The following is a 27,510-nucleotide window of genomic DNA, read 5'->3' on the forward strand; positions in this document are numbered from 1 at the left end:
CTCAAAAAGTGTTGCGGAGGATGAGAACATCAGGCATGGACACATCATTTTCCTAATTTTTCTTCACTATTATTATACATGAATATTCAGTAAATATTTTTTCTGTCATCTAAAGTAGTCTAGCAAAACATCCATTTATTTTTTTTCTTAATATTTTTGTGTTAATTTGATTAAATTACAACATAACGCATGTTCAAACACAGACGGACACATTGCGGTAATGAGAATTTCAGCAGAAAATGAGATAAAATTTACAATTATAAATTCTTATGTTGAAATCACACATTGTTCAAGGTAGAACATAGTATTGTGTTAATTCTGATGCTTTTTAATGTTACTATATTACACATTTTAAAGCTAAAATCATTAGTGCCGTGGTGTTTCAATGGTTTCGTGAGAATCACCCAAACATGACAGATCTCTCTTCTGAAAAAATACATTCCTAGAAGGGGAAAAAAGTCTTCTGTATGTGCGGTTCAGAAAATGACAGAGGCACGAGGTTTGCAGTGTTGCCTGATCTTGCACTAAAAAAAAAACAGCACGAGAAAAATCCAATAATAAACCGAAATAAATCTAAATGCTTTACTTCAAAGATCAAAATATTGGGACCGGCACCTTCACACTTTATTAACACCAAAAACTTGATCGCTTCATGAGCCAAAAGTCATAAACGGTTAAATGCCAAAACGGTATTTACGTACAAAAAAAGCAGAGGACCTGGCAACACTGCAAGACCACGCGCTGTGAAGGAGCCTCACAAAAGAAGCATACAATACACAACGCCAAGGCGGAGGTTTATTGCTAAACCTCCGCTGTTGGATTATTTTGCTCAAAGCTGTGAGTGATAAGCACACGAGATGGCAGAACGTTGCTATGGTTATTTCTGTGTCAATCATCACATTTTCTGGAGTGAGTCTTGTTCCGTACAGACATGAAACGAACATTTAGGGGATTATCTTCCGCATTTAAATGCGGTTGTCACTCCCGAAAGTTTGCATTGTGTATCTGCCAAATAAACGTGTTGAATATTGTTTACTAGGCTCTCTGTTGCACAGATTAATCAAAACGATATGGCTCAGCGGGTTACAAGTGGTAAATAAAAACATCAGAAAATACTGACAAGCGCAGAATAAGTGCTCCCATAGCACCCATCTTTAAACAAAACAACATTAAACCTATCCTGCAGCAATCTCTAAATAGCCTATAACACTTGATATTGCTGTCTTCTCAGTAGTAGGCCTAAGGGGGCTTTTCGACATCTTTCCACGAGTGTAGATAAGAATATTAACACACGAGTCAGTGTGGCTTAACACATTTGGTTTTACTTCCTGTTGTGCAAGTAGATGATCAGCTCACCTGCAAGTTATAGACACATGAACAGTAAAGTGTTGTCTGATATCCTCTTGTTAGACTATTACCTTCTGTAAAAAGGTTCAGAGAAATTGCTTCAGGTAATACTAAATAGACCAGCTGTAAATATAGACGTAAATTTCGTAATTACGCTCATTGAGTGGCAAAAGACAGACCGGCAAAATTTGTGTAGCACGTGAAATCAGCAAAAACGCGTCTAAATGGGGAAAAGCTGTTGTGCAGTAGACTGTACTAAAAGATTTAACAAGAATTCGAAAGAAACACCGAAAGGAACAGGAAATGGATCGTCCATGCCAACGTCCAATGACCACAGGTGGGTTGACAAGTTGCTAGGGTCACTATCAAGTGCAACTAAATAAAATTTTTGCTGATTATTGTCAGTTATACTGACATTTTCGCGGCTGCCGCTAGAACAACCAGCCATTTTGTTGAATGTTTTGCCACTCAAAGGAGAAGTAAATCAGTAACAGTAGCCATATGTCAGGTATGTAAAATTTTGGGATAAAAAATCCTATAAAATACATGAAATACACATAAATTAAAACTCTTATTCTGTGTAATTGTTGCAAAGTTTTGTGAGTGAGGCTTCATTAAAAAACACCCATTATGAGCCTTGTGTTCTACAATGGTGGGATGGTTACCTCCTTCGCCAGTAGGGATGGGAATTGATAAGAATTTAACGATTCCGATTCCATTATCAATGTTGCTTATCGATCCGATTCCTTATCGATTCTCTTATCGATTCTCATTGGGTGAGGGAATAAGCACAGATGTGTATGTTTGTATTAACTCGCTTTGATATCTGTTCAGAAGACACAGAACAGAGTATACGCACATTATGTGTAACAAACTTAAAAGTAGGTGAGCTACTTCTTAAAGTAAAGTCCAGGGACCTATAGCCTAGGGGAGTGTTTCTCAACCAGTAATAATGTGATAGGACTAGGAATTAATTAAACAGAACTAGACTGACATAAAACATGCAACTTTTGGTCATGCATGCATTTGTTATTTTCTTTTGAAAAGACATGTTGCTGGACAAAATACAACAAATACAGCAAATTAACCTACCGAAAAGTAGAGGCATCTACTGTGGCAAACAGCTGCAAATACCACCTTTTTCACTGCTCGGCAGAGGTGGACACTACTTGAGTATTTTAGTTGCATTTTCCAAGCATCTGTGCTTTATCGGAGTGTTGTCTTGGAAAAAATTTACTTTACTAAAAAATGTTCACTACATTCTAAAGCATAGAATCATACTGTGTATTCCTTTTATATTGCATATTAAAATTGATTTAATACATAATTACATAAAAATGTGTACTTTTACTTTTCTTGAGTAAAAGTACAAAACATTACTAGATGTTTAATGTACTTAAATATTAAATAAACCAAAAACTTGAAATTATGAAATATTTAAAATGATGATATTATATGCTTTGGAATGTATGTTTAAAAAAAATAAAAAACACTGATAAAATACAAATACTTGAAAATGTACTTTTAAGTAGAAATATTTAAGTAGTGTCCGCCTCTACTGCTCGGTGAAATTTGTTTATCCTCGCCTCGGTCAGTTTATTCCTCCCTGCCTCTGTAAACGGAGTAGGCTAAGTTAGCTAGAGGTGCGCGAGAGATATTTCTGCAGCCTCTGAGCCCGTGTGTGAGAGCCAGCCAGACTCTGGCCGTCATCAATTTGATGGACAATGACAACGGAGATCCGTATAGTAAAAGTTTACACAATGAAATGGCGCTCATATTAACACTAACACATTACCTTCAGCGTTAATAGCAGATGGCGTCTCGTTAGCTCCGCTAGTGCTTGACTCTCTGGTGTTGTTGTGTAATAGTGTGTCAAACAAGACAGTCCTGCAACCTCCTGCAACGCGACCGTATTGTCGTATTTTCGCGTCAAATATAAGTTATTGATTCAACTGTTTCAGTGTTTCACGAAGCCTCGCTCTGCCCACCACTAATTATAACCAAACTTTGGATCGTTCTGCCTCGATGCAATGTTTGCTGCGATCTAAACCAAAACAACACAGCGCGTGTGACGTCATGACACATTTGCAACGAACGAGCAGAACCGTGCGGAATCGTTGAACAGGCATGCTAACGATTCAAACAAATTGATTCACTGGGCACCGGTTCTGAAGAAGAACCGGTTCTCGATTCCCATCCCTATTCGCCAGCGTTGATAAGAGCTGTGTCCCAATTCAAAGGGTGCTTAGAATGAAGCCTCAAAATGCGTCCTCATTTTTAAATTCATTTTAAAGTAGCAAACAAAACTTACATTAAACTGGAAAATAATGTCTGACCCATTACAATTCTCCCTTCATATTGGCCTTTGCAACGCCTATATGGCGTATAAAATTACAGTCTATCTTTCATAAGCTAACTAAATTTAAACAAAACATAAACACATTAAACCCAACAATACTCAAAGATTAATATAAAACAGACATTATCTATAAGGATACATGTTAAAACAATCCGATATAGCGTTTATAATAGCTGGTTGGTAGATATTTACTATTTTTGGCAAAACCTCCGTTTCAAACCAACATTTACATCAATAAAATAATTTTTACTTTGAAAATGATGCGCTGTCACGTTAACATCAGCTGTTCGTTTACATAAGACTCCGTCTATGTTCATTTACACTCAGAGCAACGTCTGAGTTCTCAAACTAAAACAGGGTCTTCAGCGTTTGCGAACGAATCCGTTTATGGGGGTCGAAAACGGTGATGTAGTGTAGATGAAAGGCGTAAACGTAGCAAAAGTAACGCGTTTTAAAGCATAAACGCATTAATGTAAACATAGCCTAAAACTGATGTTTAGACACTGACGTTTCTAAAACCCAAACTAGTGATGGTCGGTTTTGAAGCACTGCTTCATGAGGCTTCAAAACTTTTACAAATCTTTTGTTTCGAATCATTGGTTCGGAGCGTGTTTCAGACCTGGCCAAGTCACGTGATTTTAGCAAACGTTTCGAAAATCTGATGATTTACCACTAGGGGGAGTTCAAAAAAAGTGTAAAATGTTTGGACAGAACTGCTTTCACACTATTTTGACCAGCAGGTGTCGACAGGTTGTTTCTCCCATCACTACCCCAAACTGAAATCAAACACAGTGTTTCGAGTTTTTCTCGTCTGTGTCATGTTGTTTGCACATGTGATATCAGGCAGCAAGGTAATGTGCACGTGACGACGAGAGAGGTGACGCACTACGCAATCGAGTTAACTCTCCCACTTCTGATTGTTTTATTGAGATTTCTAATCCCGTCCGAATTGACCCTCAATATTACAGACGTCCTGTGGTAACATTACATTACGCCATCTACCCCCGTAAAACTAATCCTGTCGAATAGGGCTTAAGGAACCTGAAACAACTGTTTGCAGTTTGCGTTACAAAATCTTCAAAAGTCTAATGACCACTAGGAGTCAGTGTAACCCCTTGTAAAGACAACATTGCTGGGTTGTTGACACAAATCAATATGTATTAATCATTACCAGAATATATATTAGTAGAATTATTGTAGGTACTGGTTGAAATCTTTAATCTCAATGTGGAACATCCGCAACGCTTTGATGTAAAGAGTTGATTTTAAAACTGCAGTTTTTGTGATGCCGATTACAAAGTAGAGTAGTGTGACCCTTGAATTTGTCAATGATTTTGGAAGTCTCTTTGTGGTAGATTTGTGGTATGTTTGTACCAAATTCCTGTACTTTGAAATCAGCAAGAGAGTGTGGCTAATATCTATTTCATTAATAGCTCAGACAAAATCATAATTGGCTCTGGACTGGGGCACTGCCCCTCCAAACTCTTCCTATATTTATAGGAACATTAGTGTTACGGTACATTCACATGGGGCGTAAGCGTTGATGCTTCCCATTAACTTTACATGAGTGATGTCATGTGTTGCCGAACTGAATTGTGGATCCGTCTGCGCAACGTCACTGCCTTTGCTCGCAGCAAAAGTCAAACATTTCTCAACTTTTCAAGCGGCAACGCTTGCATCAGCCAATCAGATTGCTTTATGCAAATAACCTAGGCAGAGTCAGCCAATTACGTTTATGGAAGACAGGAGAATGTGTAGCGGCCACTGTGATTGGCTGGCCACGCTTTAGACAAGTCGTCGGCATAGCATCACTGCTATGCCGACGACTCCCAATTTTATTTTCCTGTGAGTATAGACAAGAACTGTGCATCTAACAATGCATTAAATTGTTTTAAAGATATAAAACAGTGGCTGGCAAACAACTTTTTACAATTAAATGAGAGCAAAACGGAAGTCCTGATTCTTGGATCCTCCTTGTCCAGTCAGCCTGGACTAGTTGTCGAACTAGGCCCGTTAGCATCGAATATACAAGACCATGTGAGGAACCTTGGAGTAATTTTTGACTCTTCCCTTCTTTTTAACAAGCAGATTAGTGCCGTTGTAAAAAGCAGCTTTTATCAACTGAGACAAATTGCTAAAATTAAATCCTTGCTTTCCCCTTCTGACTTGGAAATTGTAATCCATTTATTTATTACATCTAGGTTAGATTATTGTAATTCACTGTACAGTGGCTTGCCCCAAAATGCATTATCTCATTTACAACTTGTTCAGAATGCTGCAGCCAGACTGTTACTTGGTTTAAGGATAAGAGATCACATTACCCCAGCTCTGAGAAACTTACACTGGCTCCCGGTCAAATATAGAGTGGATTTCAAAATTTTGATGTTTGTTTCCAAAGCATTAGCTGGGCTCGCTCCCAAGTACATCAGTGATCTTTTACATCTTTACTCTCCGACTAGAGCACTAAGGTCCTCTGACCAACTGTTACTGACGGTTCCTCGCTGCCGTTATAAATCTAAAGGTGACCACGCTTTTTCGGTGAGGGGTCCAAAATTGTGGAATAGTCTTCCTCTCTATGTGAGGTCATCTTCATCTTTAGCCATTTTTAAGTCGTCCTTGAAGACATCTGTTCTCTGTAGCCTTTGAATAGATAACAAATTATGTGTTGATGTTGATAAAATTATGTGTTGTTGTTTTTTAACTGTTTTTAATATTCTTATTCCGTGTGTCTCAATTCGTTCCCTAGCTTCCGAGGTCGTGAATCAGTATATCGTGTACACAGGTTCGGGCACTGGTAAGGACCCTAGTTCACTTCACATTGGGACAGTGTTCACTTATTTTTCTGTCACGTGGTTGCTTAAGCGCGTTGTAATCACTCACAGCTGTTACTCATCAACAACCGGCAAAACCAACATCTCTCTGACTTAATTTTAAAAACAGTACATTGTGAAAAACGCTCTCATTATTCTTTTACATATCTGTGCATAAAATTGGAGGAATATAATGACATTTTAAATGTAATAAATATATTTACAATTTTAAATAAATATTATTTTTTTAAATATTGAGTAGATTGTGGTCCCTTACTGTGTAGCAATGTGTGTTTATATTTACAACTAAAACAAACGTTTGTCTTTATAAAAGTTCTGTAACATTTCATAAAGTTTATTGAGTAGGATCACGTGATGTTCGGTTGGCGAGCTTCAGAAAAGGTCACGTGATTTCCGGTTAGGGAACATAGGGAGCATCGATGCTCACTGGTTTTTGCGTTGCATTGTGAGAATTTTTAGGGAACGCACGTTCCAGTGCACTGAACGGATTTTGCGATTAAGACAGCCCTTAAAATGGCTGACTCCCTGATCAGTGCCCTGACTACTGAACAAGGGAGCTGATTGAGACACACGGATTCATTTGTAAAGCACTTTGGCTCAACCTTTGTTGTTTTTAAATGTGCTTTAAAAATAAAGGTTGACTTGACTTGACTTATAATTATAATAATTTGTTACATTTACAGTATATAGCGCTGTTCTCAGTGCTCAAAGCGCTTTACATATGAATGGGGGAATCTCCTCAACCACCACCAATGAGTCCTTCCTTCAAGAGTCAACACTTCTGTCCCGTGTGAATGTACCGTTACAGTTCGGTTAGTTTTGTGTTAGTTTCCATTATGTTCTATTATCAACACCTTTGTGAATAAGATTATTCACTGGACAAAAGGAGTCACTGAGAAACATTAAAATTGGGGCGAAGCATTGATTCTCCATTAGGATCTTTTAAATGTGACATTTTTACTTATTTGTCTTAACAAATTTATGTCAAGTATTGTAATGTCATTTTGGGGAATTAAGAGAGAGAGACACAGATTTACTTCTTAAGCGGGAGCTGTGGATAATCAAAATAACAGGCTATAAAAGCTACATATTGCACACAATTAATTATGCTTTTACATTTTGTGTCGCGGTGGTTATTAGCCTCTTTCGCACATTAATTCAGGTAAATTACCATGAATTTACCAGAATGAATTTACCAGTAAATATAAAAATGTGCTGTTCACACATGCAGTGACGTTCCGTCTTTTTACCAGTAAGACATCATTCACACATCAGTATCAAAATACCGGTAAACTCGGAGAGAAAGCGGAAGTACCTGTGGTGGCGCAATCTCAATGTAGCATTTGTAAACAATCCACGTCGTTCATATCCACGGTCTGTATTTTGTTGTTTTCACGTCTGTGGTAAACGCTTTCGGTCGTGAAGTTGCTCGCCCTGCTGAAAAAAACAGCATCAAACCAGCATGGGAATTATGCTGGTCTATGCTCGTTTGATACTGGTTTAGCTGGTGTTCACCAGCATACCAGCACCAAAACACAACTCTTGCTGTTATGACCAGCATTGGATGCTGGTGCTAATGCTCGTTTGGTGCTGGTTTAGCTGGTGCTAATGCTGGGGCTGGTTTAGCTGGTGTTCATGAGCAAACCAGCAGGTTGACCAAAACACAACATATGCTGGTTCCTGCTGGTATGCTGTTTTGTTCAGCAGGGTGTGACCAAACAACATTGCATTAGGCGACGTCAAACCGAAAGTGCGTCTTAAACAACAGTACTGTTAGCAGTAGCTTCACGGGGGCCTGCTAAGGACTTCGGCAGATCGGCAAGTAGATGGTAAGCTGTTTTAAACAACTTTGATAAAGAAATGTGGACGTAAACTTCAGGTGCGCACGACTTTCATGCAGCATGTGTGTGAAAACGTCTGTAAACAGTGTGCGAGGGTAAACGCGTCATTTGCGCGGTCTGATGTTGTTCGTTCTAAATGCCGGTAATCTATATTTTGTGTTCACACATAGCGCTAAATTACTGGTAATCTTAAAACCTCTCTTTCTGGTAAATTGAAAGCACTGATTTACCGGAAAGGTTCTGTTCACACATGACATGATAACTGCAATTTACCAGTAAATTACCAGTAAAGACTGTATGTGTGAAAGGGAATATTGTCTGCTGCAGACAGAGGCTGCCCTCCTCATGATGAGGCGTGAGTGTAGAGTGACGTTGCTTTCAGCAGATTAAAAAAAACGTACATTTTCTGGTGTTGTTTGGTTAGGATCGTCTACAGCCCTTCCTTAAACTCTTAACAAAGCCTGCCTCTGATTGCTTTTAACCAATGTGAAAATTGTTGCAAAATAAAATATGGATGATGTCTTGACTAAATTCTGTTTGAGTGTGGAAGACTGATGTTTGGATGGGCTTAGCCCACCCCTGCCCATACCTAGAGCCAGCCCTGGAAGTGATAAACTTCCTGGTGAAATGTTTGCAGAAAGGCAAGTTTATTTCAGAGCATCAGTTACATAGGCGTTATTCAGTCAAAAAAAGTACATCACCCTCGCTTCTGAAATACAGTAAGCTTGGTCTTTTTTTCAGCAAGAATTAATACTAATGTGATTTTGGAAGAAACATTTACATGATTTTAACCGATGTAACAATATTAGTATTCTGTTTAGAAATTAATATTGTGTATATGATTTATGGCTTTCAGTTGAAATCTCCTGAAAATGTTCACATTATTTTAATCTAAAGATTGTTGATATTTTTATTAGTTGAAGTATTAATCATCTCAAATCTTAAGCATTTCTAAAAACTGCAAAATGTATTTTGATATAGAATGAACTTTAAAAATAATGAATTACAAATTGAGACTTTAATTCATAAATTTGGTCTAAATCTAATTGTATAATGAAGTTTGATTTAAGTCTTATAAAAAGATTTGGTCAGAAGTAAAACAGATTTGGAAAAGACTTCTTATGTTATGTGTTAGATGCTTTGTGTGACTTTTTATATCCAATTTGTTATCAGATTTCTTTTTTCTCAAATATATAATTTCTGTCTGATATTTTTTCTTTCAGAAATAAATGTATAAATGTTGTCACTGTGACAGTACCCTTTCAAATAGGTACACCTTTATACCCAAAGAGTGCATATTAGTACTTCAAATTTACATATTGGTAATTCAAAGATACATATGTGTACCTAAATGGCACATATTAGGACCTTTTTACATGGTACTGCCCCAGTGACAGCTTTTGTACCTTTATTTTTGACAGTGTAATAATGCCAGTCTATTCTATTGCAAGTAAACTCACCTATACCAGTCAAGATTTAAACAATAAAATGTGGCTATTTTACATTTAATCTGCTTCAAAACATTTTTTAATGCTTTGGTGAATTGCTGTGTTTTACCCCTTTAGTTGTCTTCAGTACAGTATGGGCACAAAGACAGCAGTTTTGCTCTTCTGGCTTCAGGGTATGACTGTACATTTCATCCATACATGAGTGGACATATTATTTTTGTCTTATATTTTGTGGGATTATTTGTTCTTTAAAATCACTTCAAATAACTTTATTTTATTGTTTTCATCATTCATCACTTACTTTGCTAGATTTTATATTCTCTTTTTTTTAGTTTGGGTTTTCGTGTTTCCTGATGTTTGGAAGACAAAAGTAGAGCACGAAATGAAGGCTTTGGTCTCATCTTGTGTTGTGTTCCCCTGTTCATTCCAATACCCCGGAACAAGACAGCCCTCTGCTCGTACGAGAGGTATTTGGCACAAAAAAGATAAATGGGATGACTACGTCTATTATGAGGATAAAAAAAGAGTCTTAGACAGTTTCAAGGGTCGCACCAAACTGGTTGGAAAACTGGGTGGATTAAACTGCTCACTGGAGATCGACGAAGTCAAAAACCATGACAACGGACCATTTTGTTTTAGAGTTGAATTACAGACATCAGAAAAAGACAAATACTCCTTTGTGGCAATTGTGTACACATTAATATGATTGGTAAGCATTTTTATTGCTATTAAACCTTCTGAGATAAACATTAGAAATTGTTATGCATTTAATGGTAATTTGTAGAAACCATTACATTTCCTGTTTTTCTATCATCTGGAAATTTACTATCTAATTAATTACTAATTACTATATGCAAACTGTGTTTTACAATTGTGGCACTGAATTAAACGCTGTTTTTATCTGAAATGTGCAATTTGTCATTTATAATAGAGCAAGCCCCACAACCGGAGCTGCATTCTGATCAGGCTGTACAGGAGGGTCATCCTGCGATCTTCAGATGCTCTGTCAGGCACACTTGCCCCTCATACCATCCCACTCTCACCTGGAATCACATTGGCAAAGAGATGATGAGCTATAAGGACATGGGTCATGGGAACTGGGAAGTTGAGTCTATTCTGTCCTTCACACCCACAAAAGATGACGATCACAGCGATATCACGTGTACAGTCAGTTATCATGGTGTCAGGGATAAATTTGCAGCCAGCCGTCCCATCTTTGTGAAACGTATATAGGAAGTTTTGGTCTTCTTTTTAAATGCGAATATAAATTTACAAACCCCTTCATCAGGGGAGATGTTTGTTCTGTGATAATTTTTGGTGATAATTGTGCACAATCTCCCTTTTTTTTTTGGCAGTGAAGTTGCTCTCATAGTTCTTGATAAATATTACTCTATAGGTCAGATCACAGTAAATTCTTTGTTTCCCTACATTTTTCTGCATGATTAAGTTGTTAAACACAGTGGGTGATTTTGTTATCTCATGAGTATGTGTGTATTTTTAAGTGAAGTGTGCATTCCTGTATAGCTCAGCATTGCGTTAACAGTTCAAAAGGTCATGGGTTCAACCTTCAGATCTCTTTAATGAAGCCAATACGGAAGTGACTTAAACTGCAATTCCTTGACTGGCCGCTAGAGACTGGCTCCAAAAGGGAGTCAATTGCCATAGACCCCCTTGTTAAAATGCCCATCTATACAGCAGAAAAAAATATGTTTACAAAAAATGTTTATGTCTATATAGCTAATTTTACCCTTCATGACAACTGTGAGGGGGGTGAATCTTTTTGTAACTCATCCATTTAAAATAGTCTATATTAAGCCTTAAAGTTCAGCATAATTAAGAGCGTGGCTACTTAAGTGATAGGTGAACTGTCACTGCTGTCAGTACATTCGAGCTAGGGAGTGGTTTCAGCAACCAGCCACCTCAGCTCACCTCACACATACACCCCTTTCTTTCACAATGAAATGGACTAGTGTGTAATTGTGCATGCTGTGTGGTGCGAAAGATAAACACAAAGTGACAGGAGGACTGGGAAAGTACATGAACGGAGATGTAAAAGATCTTATAATCTCTTTGGTGAGTCAACCACCTAGTTCCGCTAGTAGCCCTAGCCCTACACTGATGAAAATGATTTTGTGGTGAAGTAAATAACGATACTAGAAAAACTAATTTAACTGTAATGTTGGTGATGTTTTCTTCCACTATGGGGTGCTGTTGAGTCTTAATTTGGCCACAACTTTCTCTGTGTTTCAGCAAATGGAATGATTTTTGGTGATAGATCTTATTTTGACACATATTTTGGGAAAATCCTTTGAAAATTTTTAAAAAACTTACCAGTACACTGTTGGCAAATTCACAACCATTTCGCTATGTTCGTGATGAAAATATCCACTAAATTAAACTGCTGTAAAAATCTGATACATATTTGGTTTCAAACTTTTTTTGCATTTGTTAATCAACCTCAGTCCTGATCAAAACTACTAAATGTTTTTAAAAAATCTAGGATTTTTACTCTTTAATTGCCAACAATTTTTTTTAAAAACTCACTCAAAACTGATTTGGGGAAGAAACGTAGCTTTAATGCATTGTTAGTTTTTGTGCAGCATCAGATTTTAATTTTTCTCCCTCGTTTACTGTCCGTAGCTGTTTTTGCCCAGTTGACTTGTTCTCTATTGGGTTCCATCATGACTATTAGTTTGTGTAGTGGTACACTTTGGCTGCGTTCACACGGTCCCTTAATACGGTTGTCAAACACGTATTTGAGTCCTTAAGACGGTTCCGTTCACACAGTTCAGTTATTTTACGGGTTTGACAACCGCATTCTATAACTGACCTCACACCCGTAACTTTTCGGGTTTCACAACCGTATTTACAGAGGTGTGGCGTGTGAACAGAATCGCACTGGACAACCAATTGTCTGTCACGTCATTCGTTGCTCTCTATGTTAACTCTTTCACCGCCCGCGTTTTTTAAAAAAGTTGCCAGCCAGCGCCAGCGTTTTTCATGATTTTCACCAAAGTTTAATGCCTTCCAGAAAATGTTCTTCTTTGAATATATAAACATACAATATACCAAATGAAAGAACAGACCCTCTGCTTTAAAACAAAAAAAGTTTCTTCCTACCTTCAGTGGTTCTTTTGTAATCAGCTTTTGAATATGGGTAGGTTTCTGCAAAAACATCACATTTTGAGCAAAAAGCAGAGATAATTTCATTTTTGTGATGGACTTTTCATAGCGATCCCATTCAGAGCGATCTTTAAAACAGACACGGACATGCAGCAGCTTGCCAGAGGGCAATACTTCCGGTTTAAAAAGTTGCGGAAGTGCGCCACCTGGTGGATAATAGCGGTATTGCGGAAAGACGGAAAATCTCGTCATTGGCGGGGAAAGAGTTAAGATAACATTACAGTGCATGAAAATGACTGCAAACTCAGCAGAATTGCTCCATAAAGTTAATGTGATATTATATTAACTTCATAGACGTCACAGAACATATGACATTACGCATAAAATCGCGTGCAGTAAGTGAGATATATAAAGTTTAAACCTTAAAAGTGGACGATTAATATAATCTTAAGTGTATAATAAAAGGTATATAAAAATTTGCTGTTAATTTACTCACCTTTTATCTTCAGTGAAGCAATAAAGAAGATATTTTGCAAAAAAACCCCATCTGTGAGTCATATAATTCAAGGCAAAAGATGCGTCACTTCGAGAACTCAAAAAGCAGATTATCCAATACAAAATATTCCCCATGACTCCTGGTGACATTTTTTGCTGCTTTTGAAGCAAATCGGTCAGTTTTTGCAGGATATTGAATGTTATTTACAACGTTATTAGCGTCCATACAGAACCTTGGCAACATATGAAGTGCGCTTTTATGCTCCCGCTCTCTAGGTGGCGCTAAGAGACTGGTTTTGCTTGCGGTTGATAAACCATACTCTCTGCACCACCTACAGAGCGGGAGCGTAAGCGCACTTCCTATTTGGTTTTGTTTAATGCTTTACATAAAGTTCAATTACTTTACATTATGATTACTTTTGTAATGGATATACCTGCTTTGGTAAAACGTGGAGTGATTTTATGTTCATTCATACCACTCTTGTTTATTTTTCTCTGCACAATGCGTAAGCGTTACACAAGCCAGCTATTTTTGTTAATTACATAAATAAAGTTTTGCACATTGCATAAATATTTTTAATATTTACGTCCGTCACTATGGTTACAGGCGCCGCGTGTAACTAGAATACGGGTTTGAGGTCGGTTGCTCGTTCATACAGGCAGTGTTCTATTTGTGTCTTTAATTTGCTGTGTGAACAGGACACTTCCAGACTCACACCTGTAAGTAAATACGGTTGTCGTGTGAACACACCCTTTGTGTGTTCTCTGCTTTTCATCTTCATTTTTGCGTTCTCGTTTAAAGATGGGCCCCATACATACCTTTGCCTTGGGCCCCCAATTTGCTAAATCCGCCACTGCGTGCAACCAAGATTGTGATGGCTACAAAAACAATTTTCAGAAACCTATGGGTGACATCACATACACTACTGCCCCATTTACACGAAGGAAAGACGCAGATATTTCCTTGCGGTTTGGCCTCTCATTTACACGAAAACCTTGTTTTCATCACAGAAAATGATTATTTCTAAAACTTCAGGCCAAAGTGGAGATTTCTGATAACCCCGGTTATGTGTTGCCATGTCAACTGGGAGAAATAGGGTTTTAGATTCTGAAAAGTCACATTATGCGGCAGAAAATGCTTAACGTCATGTGAGCGCCCTATGAAAGGAACAGGAAGTCGCTTGTGTTATTCGTTGGTGTCGATTCTGAGGATTTTGATCCTTGGCTTGCATGGCTTTATTCCTCTCTCTACACTGCCGCCCATAGGTTTGTCATAGTTATTATGGCGCTCGACAACATATTTATGTGGGTTAATGTAAATGACAGTTTTTTGAAAACAATGTTTTGTGCACAATGTTATCTCTTTCCCCGCCATTGACGAGATATCTCGTCAATCAAGAGAAAACGCTTTCCCGCCAATGACGAGTATTTCCGTCTTTCCGCAATACCGCTATTATCCCCTAGCAACTTTTTACAACCGGAATTATTGCCCTATGGCAAGCTGCTGCGTGTCTGTGTCTGTTTTGAAGATCGCTCTGAATGGGATCTCTATGGGAGGTCCGTCACAGGAATGGAATTGTCTCGGCTTTTTGCTCAAGGTGTGGTGTTTTTGCAGAAACCTACCCATATTCAAAAGCTGATTACAAAAGAACTACTGAAGGTAGGATGACACTTTTTTTATGTTTAAAAGCAGAGGGTCTGATCTTTCATTTGGTATATTGTATGTTTATATAGACGGTTTCATTGGTAGCACGTGATACACGTCTGGATCCGAACCTTACTTCCGGTTTCGTTTTTTTAATGCTCTGACTAGTTGCTAAACTGATCTCTTGAAGAAATGCCTCGTCGAAAATAACAAATGTTTAGGTTTCCTATGTAATCTATGTGTTGTTTTTTTGCTTGTTATATAAATAAACTACGTTTAAAGAACTTTGTTGTTATTTATTCTTAGCGGAGTTTACCGGAAGCTACGTGCAGCCGCTTGTTTATGTGTTTACTGCTGAAACGGTCTATATTTAAAGAAGAACATTTTCTGGAAGGCATTAAACTTTTGTGAAAATCATGAAAAACGCTGGCGCTGGCTGGCAACTTTTTTAAAAAATGCTGGCGGTGAAAGAGTTAATATTGAAAACAATGGTGGGGAAATATTTGTTTCTATAAATACCTGGCTATGTGTAAATGTGGCATAAGTCCATTTTCTTTTTAAAGTCTATGGTTCAAACCCAGGGAACACACGTTGGTTAAAAGTTGCTTTGGATAAAGGCGTCTGCCAAATGCATGAATATATATATATATATATATATATATATGTTGACAGGACTATCAACATTTTTTTTACGTATTAACAGATTTAAAGACCAACACATTTGAACGTAAAATCACGGGAGAGTGTTTTACTCATTTAAGTGACACGTCATAATTTCAGACTTATTTATTTAAGATGGTTTACTCATTTACCTAATGAAATGACTTTCAGAGAATTACACAATATTAAACTAGACTACTTTAGATTTATCTGCCAAATTATTCAGAAAGCTATTTAGACCAGAAGGTGCATTTAGAGTATATAGATTCTTGTAAACTGAGTAACAAACAAACAAACTGATTTTTTTGTCTTCTTCAACCACATTATTAATTAATAATTTACTAATATAAGTCATTTCACTATTCCTCTTTTTCCAAATTAATTTAGTTCTATCCGCTTGTATGTTGATCTAATAAATGCATTATTTTAATAAACTGTTTAGGTTAGGAGTAGGACTGTATTTGCAGCTTAAACTATCTTTTAAATGCTATTGTTACTAAAATTATCCTAAACATTTCTGTCCTTACATAATATAAAAATTATACATTCTGCATTTTAAAAAACACAAATAAAAAATTCAGCTGGGTTTTTACAGGCAGAGTCACAATTATCTAGTGTTAGAAGTTTTTGGGACACACCATCTCAAGTATGTTTAATCTTCATTTAATAATGTTGCATTTTATCTGAATGTTTAATTACTGTACTGTATTTATCTATTTACATTTGCACAATAAAGTGGTCAAAAGCAATATCAAAAGAAATATATTATTAAATTGCATACAAAGATTTTAGATAGCTAGGTTGGCTTGTATTTTTGAGTGGTAGAGGGCACAACCTCATATTCTTGATGATGTTGGGACCTCACAATCTGAAAACACTGTATAATAATGCATCATCATACTAATCAATTCAATTACTATTGAACAGTATAAAGTATTTTATATAGTCATGATTATTAGTAAAAGCGTAAAACCTGGTCATAGATGTACTGTATAGCCAAAGGTCACTGTCATGTCATGATGTCACTGTCTGTCTGTCATAATTTGTCAGTATATAACTTGTTCTTACTGTAATTTTGACACTTTTGACAACTTTTCAGTGGTGATTTCTTTTTGGACAGTAATGGTTATTTCTGCAGTCATCTTTTCTGTGGCTTTGTGTTGTCGTGAGTCCTACAAAAGGTATCATCTACATTCATAACTTACCTAAAATGTGCAACAATCAAAACAATGTATCTCTCAATAATCATGTGAATGTCTTTTCAGTGATTTATACAGGATTCTCCTTAATACATTTTGCATTCAGACTATATATTTTCTATTTTGGCCTTGATTCTTTTTTTAATATCTTTTCCAACAGAAAAAAGCGGCATGAAATTATGGATCCATCCAAACGTAAAACTACAGTTATTTTTGAGGTTTTTCATTACAAAGAAGAAAGGCCTCAGAAACAGCGAAATTATTAACAAATTATATCTGCTGAGCTTTTGCATAAAAAAAAACATTTATAAAGAAAAAAACCCACAGAGCAATTCACATTTAACACTTTATTTACCAGCACATTCTGCTTTATCATAGTACACTGTCAAATAAATGAATAAAGGTCAAAAATGGTCTCAAGCTATCATTGGGGCATTAGAAAACTTCCTAATACATACCATTTAGTTACACATATATGAACTCACATACTGTATGATAAAAAAATATATAATTTGAATGTATTCTTGTTTTTGTTAAACATCTGTCAAACTAATTAAGTCTAACTTCTTCTTTATCAAGTTTTGTCTTGGTCATATCATTGTCTTCCAGAGCTCATTTTAATTCCTAATAAATTGTGCTAAAGCTATTTAAAGTGTCAGGATTTTTTTTCATTTGTGTCAAAATGTTACAACTAACCAGTTAGATTAACATGTATCAGCTTAAAGGTCCATGGAAATCATTCCATTTATTTACATTGTTGGTATGAAACATTCAACATCATTTGTGTGCTTCGTCTCATGTGTTGAAAAAGAAAAAAAAGCAAAGAGAGAGAAAATGTTCCTGTAGCAGTTGGTAAAGCATTGTTAGCAGTGCAAAGGTTATGGGTTTGATTTCTTATAGCTTGATTACACTGTAAGTCACTTTGGATAAAAGAGTCTGATATATGCATAAATGTTCTGTAAAGGGCTTGTTTAGGGTTGGCCATTAACAAAATGTGAGAGAATGGCGACCCCTATTGGTTAAGACCAGTAAAATGTGTCGCTTATAATTTTGTTTGTTTGTTTGTTTTTAGTCTGTAAATATTGGGTGTAGGCCTAAATACAGCATAGTTTGCATTTGGGAGTGTATAAAATCAATGAATACGTACATCTTGATATGTCTTCTTCTGAGTCTCTTGTCAATGGCCAATGATCTTATCTCTTTATTATCTTTTCTGTTTACGCATTCCTATTTGCTATTATCATCTTCATGGCATACAGATAAACGTCCAGTAATTTGACTGTTAACATTAGGGTTTGGTAAATAAAAGTTTTATCTCTATAGCTATAATGTTAAAAAGTGAGATTGCACCATTGAGACTGGTAACCAGACCGTGCCACTAGCCTTGGGACAAGTTGGAAATTTGAATTTGATATAAATGTTTATTTAACCCGAGAGTTGCCGGTTCGAGTCTCACGGCTGGCAGGTTGTGAGTGTGGTGCCCTTAAGCAAGGCACCTTAACCCTAATAGCTCCCCACAGCGCATGGGGATGGGTTAAATGCAGAGGACACATTTCGGCAAGCATGTTACTTTTACTTCACATTTGGATACTCCTGACATTAACTTCTGGCTGCTCCGAAGTGGTATTCGAAGTTTGGGTTTAGTGTGGGTTAAGGGCACTGCACTTAAAGGATTAGTCCATTCTCCCAAAAGAAAAATCCAGATAATTTATTCACCACCATGTCATCCAAAATGTTGATGTCTTTCTTTGTTCAGTCGAGAAGAAAATATGTTTTTTGAGGAAAACATTGCAGGATTTTTCTCATTTTAATGGACTTTAATAGGACCCAACATTCAACATTCAACTCAACACATAACAGTCTTTTTTTCAACGGAGTTTCAAAGGACTACAAACAATCCCAAACGAGGCACAAGGGTCCTATCTAGCGAAACGATTGTCACTTCCGACAAGAAAAATAAAAAATATGTACTTTTAAACCACAACTTTTCGTCTAGGTCTGGTCCAGCGCGACCTAACGTTAATGCGTAGTGACGTAGGGAGGTCACGTGTTACATATATAAAACGCACATTTGCGGACCATTTTAAACAATAAACTGCCACAAAGACATTAATTAGTATCAGTTGACATACAACAATGTAGGAACGGTCCTCGTTCAAGACGCTTGTAAACACTGGGGCGGAGTTTCGCGTTCGTCCTCTGTGACCTCTTGACGTCATGAGGTATTGCGTGGGTTCAGCTGGCGCATCACGACCGGATCTGGACGAGAAGTTGTGCTTTAAAAGTGTATATTTGTTACTTTTATTGTCAAAAAAGACAATCGTTTTGCTAGATAAGACCCTTATGCCTCGCTTGGGATCGTTTAGAGTCCTTTGAAACTCCGTTAAAAAAACTGTTAAGTGTTGAGTTAAGTATTAAATGTTGGGCTTTATTAAAGTCCATTAAAATTAGAAAAATCCTGCAATGTTTTGCCCAAAAAACACAATTTCTTCTCGACTGAACAAAGAAAGACATCAACACCCTGGATGACATGGTGGTGAGCAAATCATCTGGATTTTTCTTTTAAGAAAATGGACTAATCCTTTAAGCTACATGTCTGAAACTTTAGGCAAAGTACCCAAATTATTTTTAGACTTCATAGTAGTTATACAAGAATTGCTTTGCACCTGCTCAGAGACCATACAAGCTTTAGAGCCAAATAAGCCATTATGTGTATTAGTTATAACAATAGTTCAAATGTCATGCAAAAAAAAAAAAAAAACAGTTAGGTAGTTAGGCTAAAAAATGTTACACAAAGAGGAAATGAAACTTTTGCTTTTAAAATAAAACCGTCTTGCTACCTACACTGAATTAAGGAACTTGATGCTACGCCTTAAGAAAAAAAAAACATTTGAAAAAACTTCTTAGAAATTAATTGTACAGACATTGCATAGCCAAGGAAATATATGGCGTGAGGCACTTTACCTTTCTGATTTAAACAAACAGGTTAATCATGTGTTTATTTATTTTTACGTGTTAGCATAGACTGCTTCATCTTCATCTTGTCCACATGGCAGGTCATCACACTGTCAACAAGAAAATAATGTCATATATTACACTATCATATATCACAGATTCATTTAATTCATTTCAAATAAACCCTTTTACTTATAAAACTGCTGTGGCAAATGCAGACAAACCTGAGGCTGATATAATGTCACGGTTTTAACTATTGCAATACTAATAAACAACTGTTGATAAGTGACATGACTATTCGGCTGTTAGCGTAGGCAACATTGAACTAAATCAAATCCAGCATACAAAGCAACACCTCCATTAAAGTGTTAATAAACCTTAAATGAACTTTCATACTTCACACATACAGAACAGAATTCACACAGGACTCCTGCATTTACTGTATGAAAGAAAAGCATGTGTACCTACCCCCCAGTTCTCATAATCAAGGTCATCTTGGTTATTTATGTAAATGTCATTGCTTTTCCCTTCGTTGCTGCATTAAAAAAATGTGTAAATAAAATAATAAATGTGTGTTTTGATACAAACACACTTAACAATTTGTGAAGATAACATATCTCTCTCAGTTGTGTTGTGTGAAAGCAATTGGCCAGTTAAAATGTGCACACCTTTCTAAGCCAGACTTTGGGGTTATCTTCATTTCATTTGGGTCAGCTTTCATATCTATTAAATGCTGTTCCTGAGCTTTGCACCTACTTCAAGACAAATAGTGGAAAGACTTTTATGAAAGACAAGAAACGAGAAAGAGAGAGAGAGAGAGAGAGAGAGAGATTCTTACCAGTGTCTTTTGGCTACACAAACTGAAATGACCACTAAAATAACTAAAACAGCAGCTGTGGCAAGCGCAATATATATGATCATACCTGTAAAACAAAAGAAATAATTTAAAACATTTTTTTTTAAATAAAACCAGTGATACAGACATCAACATTTATATTTGAATATTAAGTCTTACGATGATTAGGGACTTGGAGAGTTATGACAGAGTTTCCCTCACTGTTACTGGCAAAGCAATGGATAGCGTCAGGGAAACCCTCCCACCCCTGAAGGGTAAAGTTGGTAAGAAAACCATTTTGTTCAACACTAGAGCTGGGGAAAGCTCCTGTGGGAGCAAGCCACTTGACTTCACTGGGTGGGTTGGAGTCCACGATACAAACACAGATTGTAGGCTCTGTTTTGCAGGAAGACTCGTTTTTAATCTCAGGAGGATCTATAAATAGGTAGGTAGGTGGGTAGATACATAGATATTAACAGTATAACTAACTATACTGTACCTGTAGGTACTACTTAATTTTTAAAACTAGATATATTAAATGAAGGCCCTTCATTTGTAACACATCATACTTACACAACACATTAATCTTCTGTGGACTGGAGTTGTTTTTTCCCTCTGTGTTACTGGCAGTACAGGATATGGCTTCAGTATACCGGGACACATGGATCAGTTTATAGTTGGGTCCATTTGCCAACACAGATCCATTTAAACTAATCCACTGGAAACTAGCAGGTGGATTACTGTCACAGGAGCAGTTCAGTTCAACAGACGTGTTCTCCTTCACCGGCGAGTTACTCTTCACATTTACATTATATGGAGGATCTGAGAAAGATAAAATGTTGATTCAATTTAATTAGGACATCACCAAATTTCTGAGCATCCAATGACCTGTGTGAGATTCAGTACATTGTTAAAAATAAAAGTGCTTATTACATGGCTCTCTGGAATGCTTGATTCTGATTGGTCAGTTGAGACATTTGCAGGTTTGCTCTTTTCAAATAATAACCAATCCAAAGTAACGCCTAGCCGGTACTACTTGTATGTTTAAAATCCCTCCGCGCCAACAAAGATTACCAACAAAGATTACCATTTGGTGCCATCTTGTGACAAACACTGGACAACCACAATTAACAATGGAAAATTTCGACATTTATTTTAACATTTCCTAAAATAACTGAAAATGTGAAAAACGATGGACACATGCATCCCAGGCGGCTCCGCGGTGAGCAAATCATGGGCTCAACATCATTTTTGGACAAACTATCCCTTTAAAGTGACATCCTAACGCGAACACCAAATCTAACCCTAAACCGAAGAGACAATGGTTTGAATATAGGAAAAAGAAGTTAAGTAACCAATATATGACAATGACACGTAAACAGAAATTCGTGATACGATCACGAAAATATTCCGAAATTCATGACAATACCACAAAAAAAAAGAATCAAAAAGTTACGTGACTATATGACAAAATTTCGTGAGACTGGGTTACTATCCCACTAAGTATCCCACTATGTAAACTAATACTATCCCTATTTTGGTTTCATTGTGTATTTAACATTTTTATAAACAAAGATGTACTACAAATCCTTCAAACATATTTATAACACAAAAACCTCTATAAGTGTCACTAGCCGTGTTTGCACTATCGGGCTTCAAGCGGGCGTGCCAGTGCCTGCCGAGGCCTGTGGCGTTTGCATTGTCACTTCTGGGGCATGATCGTGCTTCACTGGTGCTTCGTTGGTGCTTAAGGCCCGGCTTTTCTGGCCCGCCGAAATCCTTGGGCCAGAGCGGGCTTCTCGGGGCTAGGGAAGTGGTAAAGGTCAAAGGCGGAGTTTATCTGAGTCTCTGGTGCGCATCCAGAGTTAAAACTTTAAAAATAACCGGGATCACCAGTAATTTACTGTTTCACGGAAGATGCCTTCTATGTTTGTACTTCGGACTGTAGAAAATGATCTGCATATGTAAAAAACAAAGACGCGTTACAACGCCGAACTCGCCATGCTAAGGATCCGGCGCACACCGCTACCGGTTCGGGAGAAGTTTATAAAGTTTCGGGCACAGAACAAAGTGTTTAAAGTGCAACAGTGCTGAGAAATTAAAGATGTGTGTTGGATCATCATTTCATCGTCCATGTATTAAAGAAGCGATCACTCGAGTCACGATGGTATCTACAGTCGGTGAGTTAACATGCTACATAACGTTTGCATTCAAAACACTTAAAATACAAATACAAATGCTACATTACGTTTGCATACAAAAAACTTAAAATACAAATAACGATTGCAAATTGTCAGATTGAAGTAACTTCCTCACGGTGTGACGTTACATCCAGGTAGGCGTATTAAGGGCGGGGTTTTCTGAACCGCTGCGGCGCTATTGGCTTGACAATGCAAACGCGTCGTGATTTTGGCTACACAGCTGGAGGTCTGAGGCTATTGGCTCCGTGAGGCCCGTTTGAAGCCCTGGCTCGCACAGGCCCGATAGTGCAAAAGCGGCTACTGACAAATAACTTTCTGTTATACTGTAACCTACTTATGGGGATTTTTTTAAAGGATTGCACTGTTTTTATGTTTTATCATTTTGTTTTCTTGTTGTTCTATAACAGTTTTTTTAATTTATGGTATCAGGGACCTCCAAATATGAGCCTCTTGACTTAAGAGGGACCCCCTTCCTAAAATCAGGGCCGGATTATCCATAGTCGGGATAGGGCAAGTGCCCTGAGGCTCAGCCAGTAGGGGGGCACCAAGGGCTCCACACTGAGACCAAATAATTTGACTAGTTTTTGAAACAGCGCAAGCATATTTTACAAGTACTCATGCATGTGAGAGCTGCAAATGTGGAATTTTTATCTAGTTGTTTATTTCATGTTGAAAGACGAATAGATTGCGAGCCCACAAGTGTGCAGCTAAATAGTACTAAATAGCACTAAAAGCTTGTGATCATAGGGGAACCACTTTAAGTGCTATATAGCACCTATAAATAAAGCACTTATGAAGAATCATCCGGGGAAGATATAGCACCACTATATCACCAACACAATACGGTTCTACACAGGTGCTATATGGCACTTAAAATGGTTTCCCTATGATTACGAGCCAGTGAACCACTTTTAGTGCAATTTAGCACCGTTTGTTTTTAGAGTGTATCCAACAGCAGCACTGCCATTTAGTACAGAGATCAGCTCGTTTGCATTTTAAAGGACACACCCAAAAACCATGGTGTTTTGAGCTATAACTTCACATACATATTCCGAGGACCAAAGATTTATTTGACATCTTACTTTAGAGTAATGCTGAATGTATCAAATCCAATGTATTTGTACATACAGCAACTTTGACAATAAACCTTGTTTCACAAGGATACGGCCTTATAAACACCAGTGTGATAATGGGCACTGTAATAAGGGAAACACACTAGAAAGATGCATGGCATTTAAAACAATACTGGCATATATGTGGCAAGACATGAAAGATAAACACCTCATAAATTCATTTTAAAAAATGGTGTAATAATTTTTATCCTCTGAAATTTTCTGGGGACCCCCTAGAACCTCCTGGAGGCCCCTGGTTTAAAAAAACCCTTGGTCTCTAATGTGCACTGTTTAAGATCTCTGTTTGTTAACTGGAATAAACACTTCTAAGACGGAAAAAAACTTTTCTCAACTTACATTTAACTTTAAGTGTTTTGCTGCTGGTCACTTTTTTCCCACCAGTGAAGTCTGCAGAGCAGTTGAGAGGTTTATTATGATCTTCTCTGGAGGGTGTGAAGGTCAGAGATGATGTTAATCTCCATTGACCGTGGTCTTGTGGCTGTGAATGACTTGTGTGCATGCCGTTGTGGTTCCAGGTGAGCTTGGGCAGGTCAGACGGGCAGGAATGTGACACGATACAGGTAGCGGTCATTTCTTTCTGTGACATCACTTCCTCATCCACAGATATGATGGGTTGTTCAGGTGAATCTGGTAATTAGTTTTTATATTTAAAACTATTTACAGTATATGACATATTGATGTGATGTACTATACATTTATACAAATTAAACCTGCAATGCTTAAAAACAAACAAAAGTATGAAAAATCTATGTCTAAAACTTTCTTCTCGTCCGGATTTACAACTGTAAACTTGTAATTATGATTGAAAGTTTTGCTATCGGGTTCTTTTTCATTGTCAGTGTGACATCATTAGACTTCAGTTCACGTAAATATATGTAAAGTAACCTTCAATTTCAATGCTATCTCACGAGAATTCGTACATATTTTACGAGTTGGATAATTCGTAATAATTCATACGACCACATTCGTAAATTTTTGAGTGATTTGGCTTGACCCCTGTGGCGTTGGGGTTTGGGGTTTGGTTTGTTGTTGTTGTTTTTTTCATGGGAAGCGCATTTTTGCACGAATAACTTTGTATGAATTCATACAAATTAGCCAACTCAAAAAAATATTTACAAATTCTATTTTTCAGGCCGAGATGAAGAGATAAAGATACGAAAGTTAAGGACTGCAAATTTGATCTAAATGTGATGTTAAACATGTGAATAAGTACCAGCTGACATTTTTATGGAACAAATAGCATCAACTACTCGTACCTTTCACTGTAATAGAAACTTTATTGTCCTGGTATGAGTACTTTGAATCTTTGATCTCGATGCGGAACATGTACGATCCAGCATCACTGGGATATAAAGAGTTGATTTTCAAAGTGCAGTTTTTATGATGGAGATCACCAAGAAGAGTAGAGCGACTCTTAAAATTTTCAATGATTTCGGAAGTCTCTTTGTGGTAGATTACAGATCCATCTTTGTACCAGATTCCTGTAAATTTGTTGTATGTCTTTCCTTCTGATGGGTAGTTGAACTTACAAGGGATCACCACACATGATCCAGACAGACCCACTACTGATTTTGGTATTTCAGCATTCCAAGAGTTATCACTAGCAGATGATGCTGAGAAGAAATTCAAATTTACATTTATGCATTTGGTAGACACTTTCTCTAAAGTCCACTTAATAATTTACCAAGTTTATTAAACTAGTGTTTATATAGTTTAGTTAGCAATGAATGCCTTTTTCCACAACGCCAGCTTTATTGGTTATCTAATGAACCATTACATTTAAACACTTTTCTTTTTGCAGACATTGTCGTTTCTTAGTTTAGGGCCAGACATGCGTCTTGGTCATTACTTATACACATAATAGTTTCTGACAGACATCTAAAATTAGACTGTGATTCATGTCAGGAATGATTCACTTTGCTATTTTACATTTTGGAGTTAAATATGAGATTATTCTCTGGACAGTAAATCAATCAAACCAAACATGTTTTAACTTACCTTTCTGAATAATAAATTAAAACATAATCATAGGCCTACTTTATTTTACTAACCTCTTAGGTAGAAAACAAATGCAAAAAAGCTGTTTAGGAAAACCACCATCTTTACATCAGAATGGAGCACCTGAAATTTAAGGGGATTTTGTCAATTTAATGGTTTCTTATATAATTTCTATATACACTAATTAATGCTGGGTTATTTTCAAAAAGAGACAAGCCCAGCCCGTTGGGTTGTAATTTAAAGTTTAACCTATGTTGAGATAATTTAACCCATTGTTGGGTCAAATAAAAACTAGTGCTGGGAAAAGATCAATCATGATTAATCGCATTCAAAATAAAAATTTTTTTTTGCATAATATGTGTGTGTGTGTGTGTGTGTACTGAGTATAATTATTATGTATATTCAACCACACACACATACATATAGTAATTTCAGATTTATTTATTTATATATAATATAGAATATATAAAAATATAAATAAATATATATATACACATGTAAATATTTCTTAAATACATACATGAATGTGTGTGTATTTATGCATAATAATTACACACAGCACACACATTCATATATTATGCAAAAATATAATTTTTATTTTGTATGCGATTAATCGCGATTAATCTTTGCCCAGCACTAATAAAAACATTATGGGTTAATTTAACCTAATGGCTGGGCTCGTCCCTTGTACTGAAAGCACTTAATGTATATCTACAACAATTCTGTATTTCAGTCTTTTTACACTTACAGTCACAAATCACACTGAGTATTATTTTAACAAAAAGTATAACATTTAAAAGTGACATTTAAAGTTATTGTTATATTTTTTTTACAGATAATGGACAAAAAGACCTGCAGGGATTCCAGAAAGAAAAGAGGTAAATAAATCTTAGCATCGCTGTCACATACCTTACAGTGTGTCCTTAAACTGTACCCAAGCTGATATGCAGAAGATGTAGAGATCTAAATACTTCCCTTCTGACGGAGCATAACTTTTGTCTTAGTAAAATCAAAAGCCTTTTAACTTCCTATTATCTGCTAGTGACTCTAATAGACTCTGTAGTGGTAAATAAAATACACCAGTAGATACTAACAAGTGCAGAATAAGTACTCCCATATCACCATCTTTAAGCAAAAAACATTAAACCTATCATTCAGCAATTTTTAAATAGCCTATAGTGAAACACTTGCTATTGCTACTGAACACACATTTTTCATCTGAGCAATAAGGGGGCTTCTTGTCGCCTTTCCAACAATTGTAGAGAAGAACATTTACATGTGAGTCAGTGTGGCTTAACACGTTTAGTCTAACTTCCTGTTGTTGAAGAACAGAGATAATCAACTCGCCCGCAAGTTAAAGACACATCAACAGTGACGTGTATTCTGATATCCTCTTGTTAGACTTATTCTGTCCCTACAAAATTTTTTTAAGGAACGTGA

General features: G+C 36.7%; 1 protein-coding gene and 1 pseudogene across 5 annotated transcripts; one reads left to right on the forward strand and one right to left on the reverse strand.

Moving 5' to 3' along the window:
* The first annotated feature begins 1,571 nt into the window (after positions 1-1,571).
* Positions 1,572-11,248, forward strand: LOC129438448 (sialic acid-binding Ig-like lectin 14; annotated as a pseudogene).
* An 8,298-nt stretch (positions 11,249-19,546) lies between these two features.
* On the reverse strand, positions 19,547-27,380 carry LOC129438449 (myelin-associated glycoprotein). Of its 5 annotated transcripts, none has more exons than XM_073862851.1 (10): positions 26,980-27,379; positions 26,124-26,193; positions 25,329-25,685; positions 24,409-24,699; positions 21,312-21,560; positions 20,919-21,173; positions 20,742-20,826; positions 20,572-20,655; positions 20,372-20,438; positions 19,547-20,013 (listed from the first exon to the last, which is right to left on the reverse strand). In XM_073862851.1, exons 2-10 carry the CDS (start codon positions 26,170-26,172, stop codon positions 19,957-19,959), a joined length of 1,494 nt encoding a protein of 497 aa, XP_073718952.1. In that variant the 5' UTR covers positions 26,173-26,193; positions 26,980-27,379; the 3' UTR covers positions 19,547-19,956. The 5 variants fall into 5 exon arrangements, with proteins under 5 accessions (XP_073718952.1, XP_073718951.1, XP_073718954.1 ...); XM_073862850.1 differs by having other exon boundaries at positions 20,572-20,658; positions 26,980-27,378; XM_073862853.1 differs by lacking the exon at positions 20,372-20,438 and having other exon boundaries at positions 26,980-27,380.
* Between the last annotated feature and the right edge of the window lie 130 nt (positions 27,381-27,510).

Source organism: Misgurnus anguillicaudatus, chromosome 24, assembly GCF_027580225.2.
Source record: "Misgurnus anguillicaudatus chromosome 24, ASM2758022v2, whole genome shotgun sequence".
In the NCBI taxonomy this organism is placed as follows: domain Eukaryota; kingdom Metazoa; phylum Chordata; class Actinopteri; order Cypriniformes; family Cobitidae; genus Misgurnus; species Misgurnus anguillicaudatus.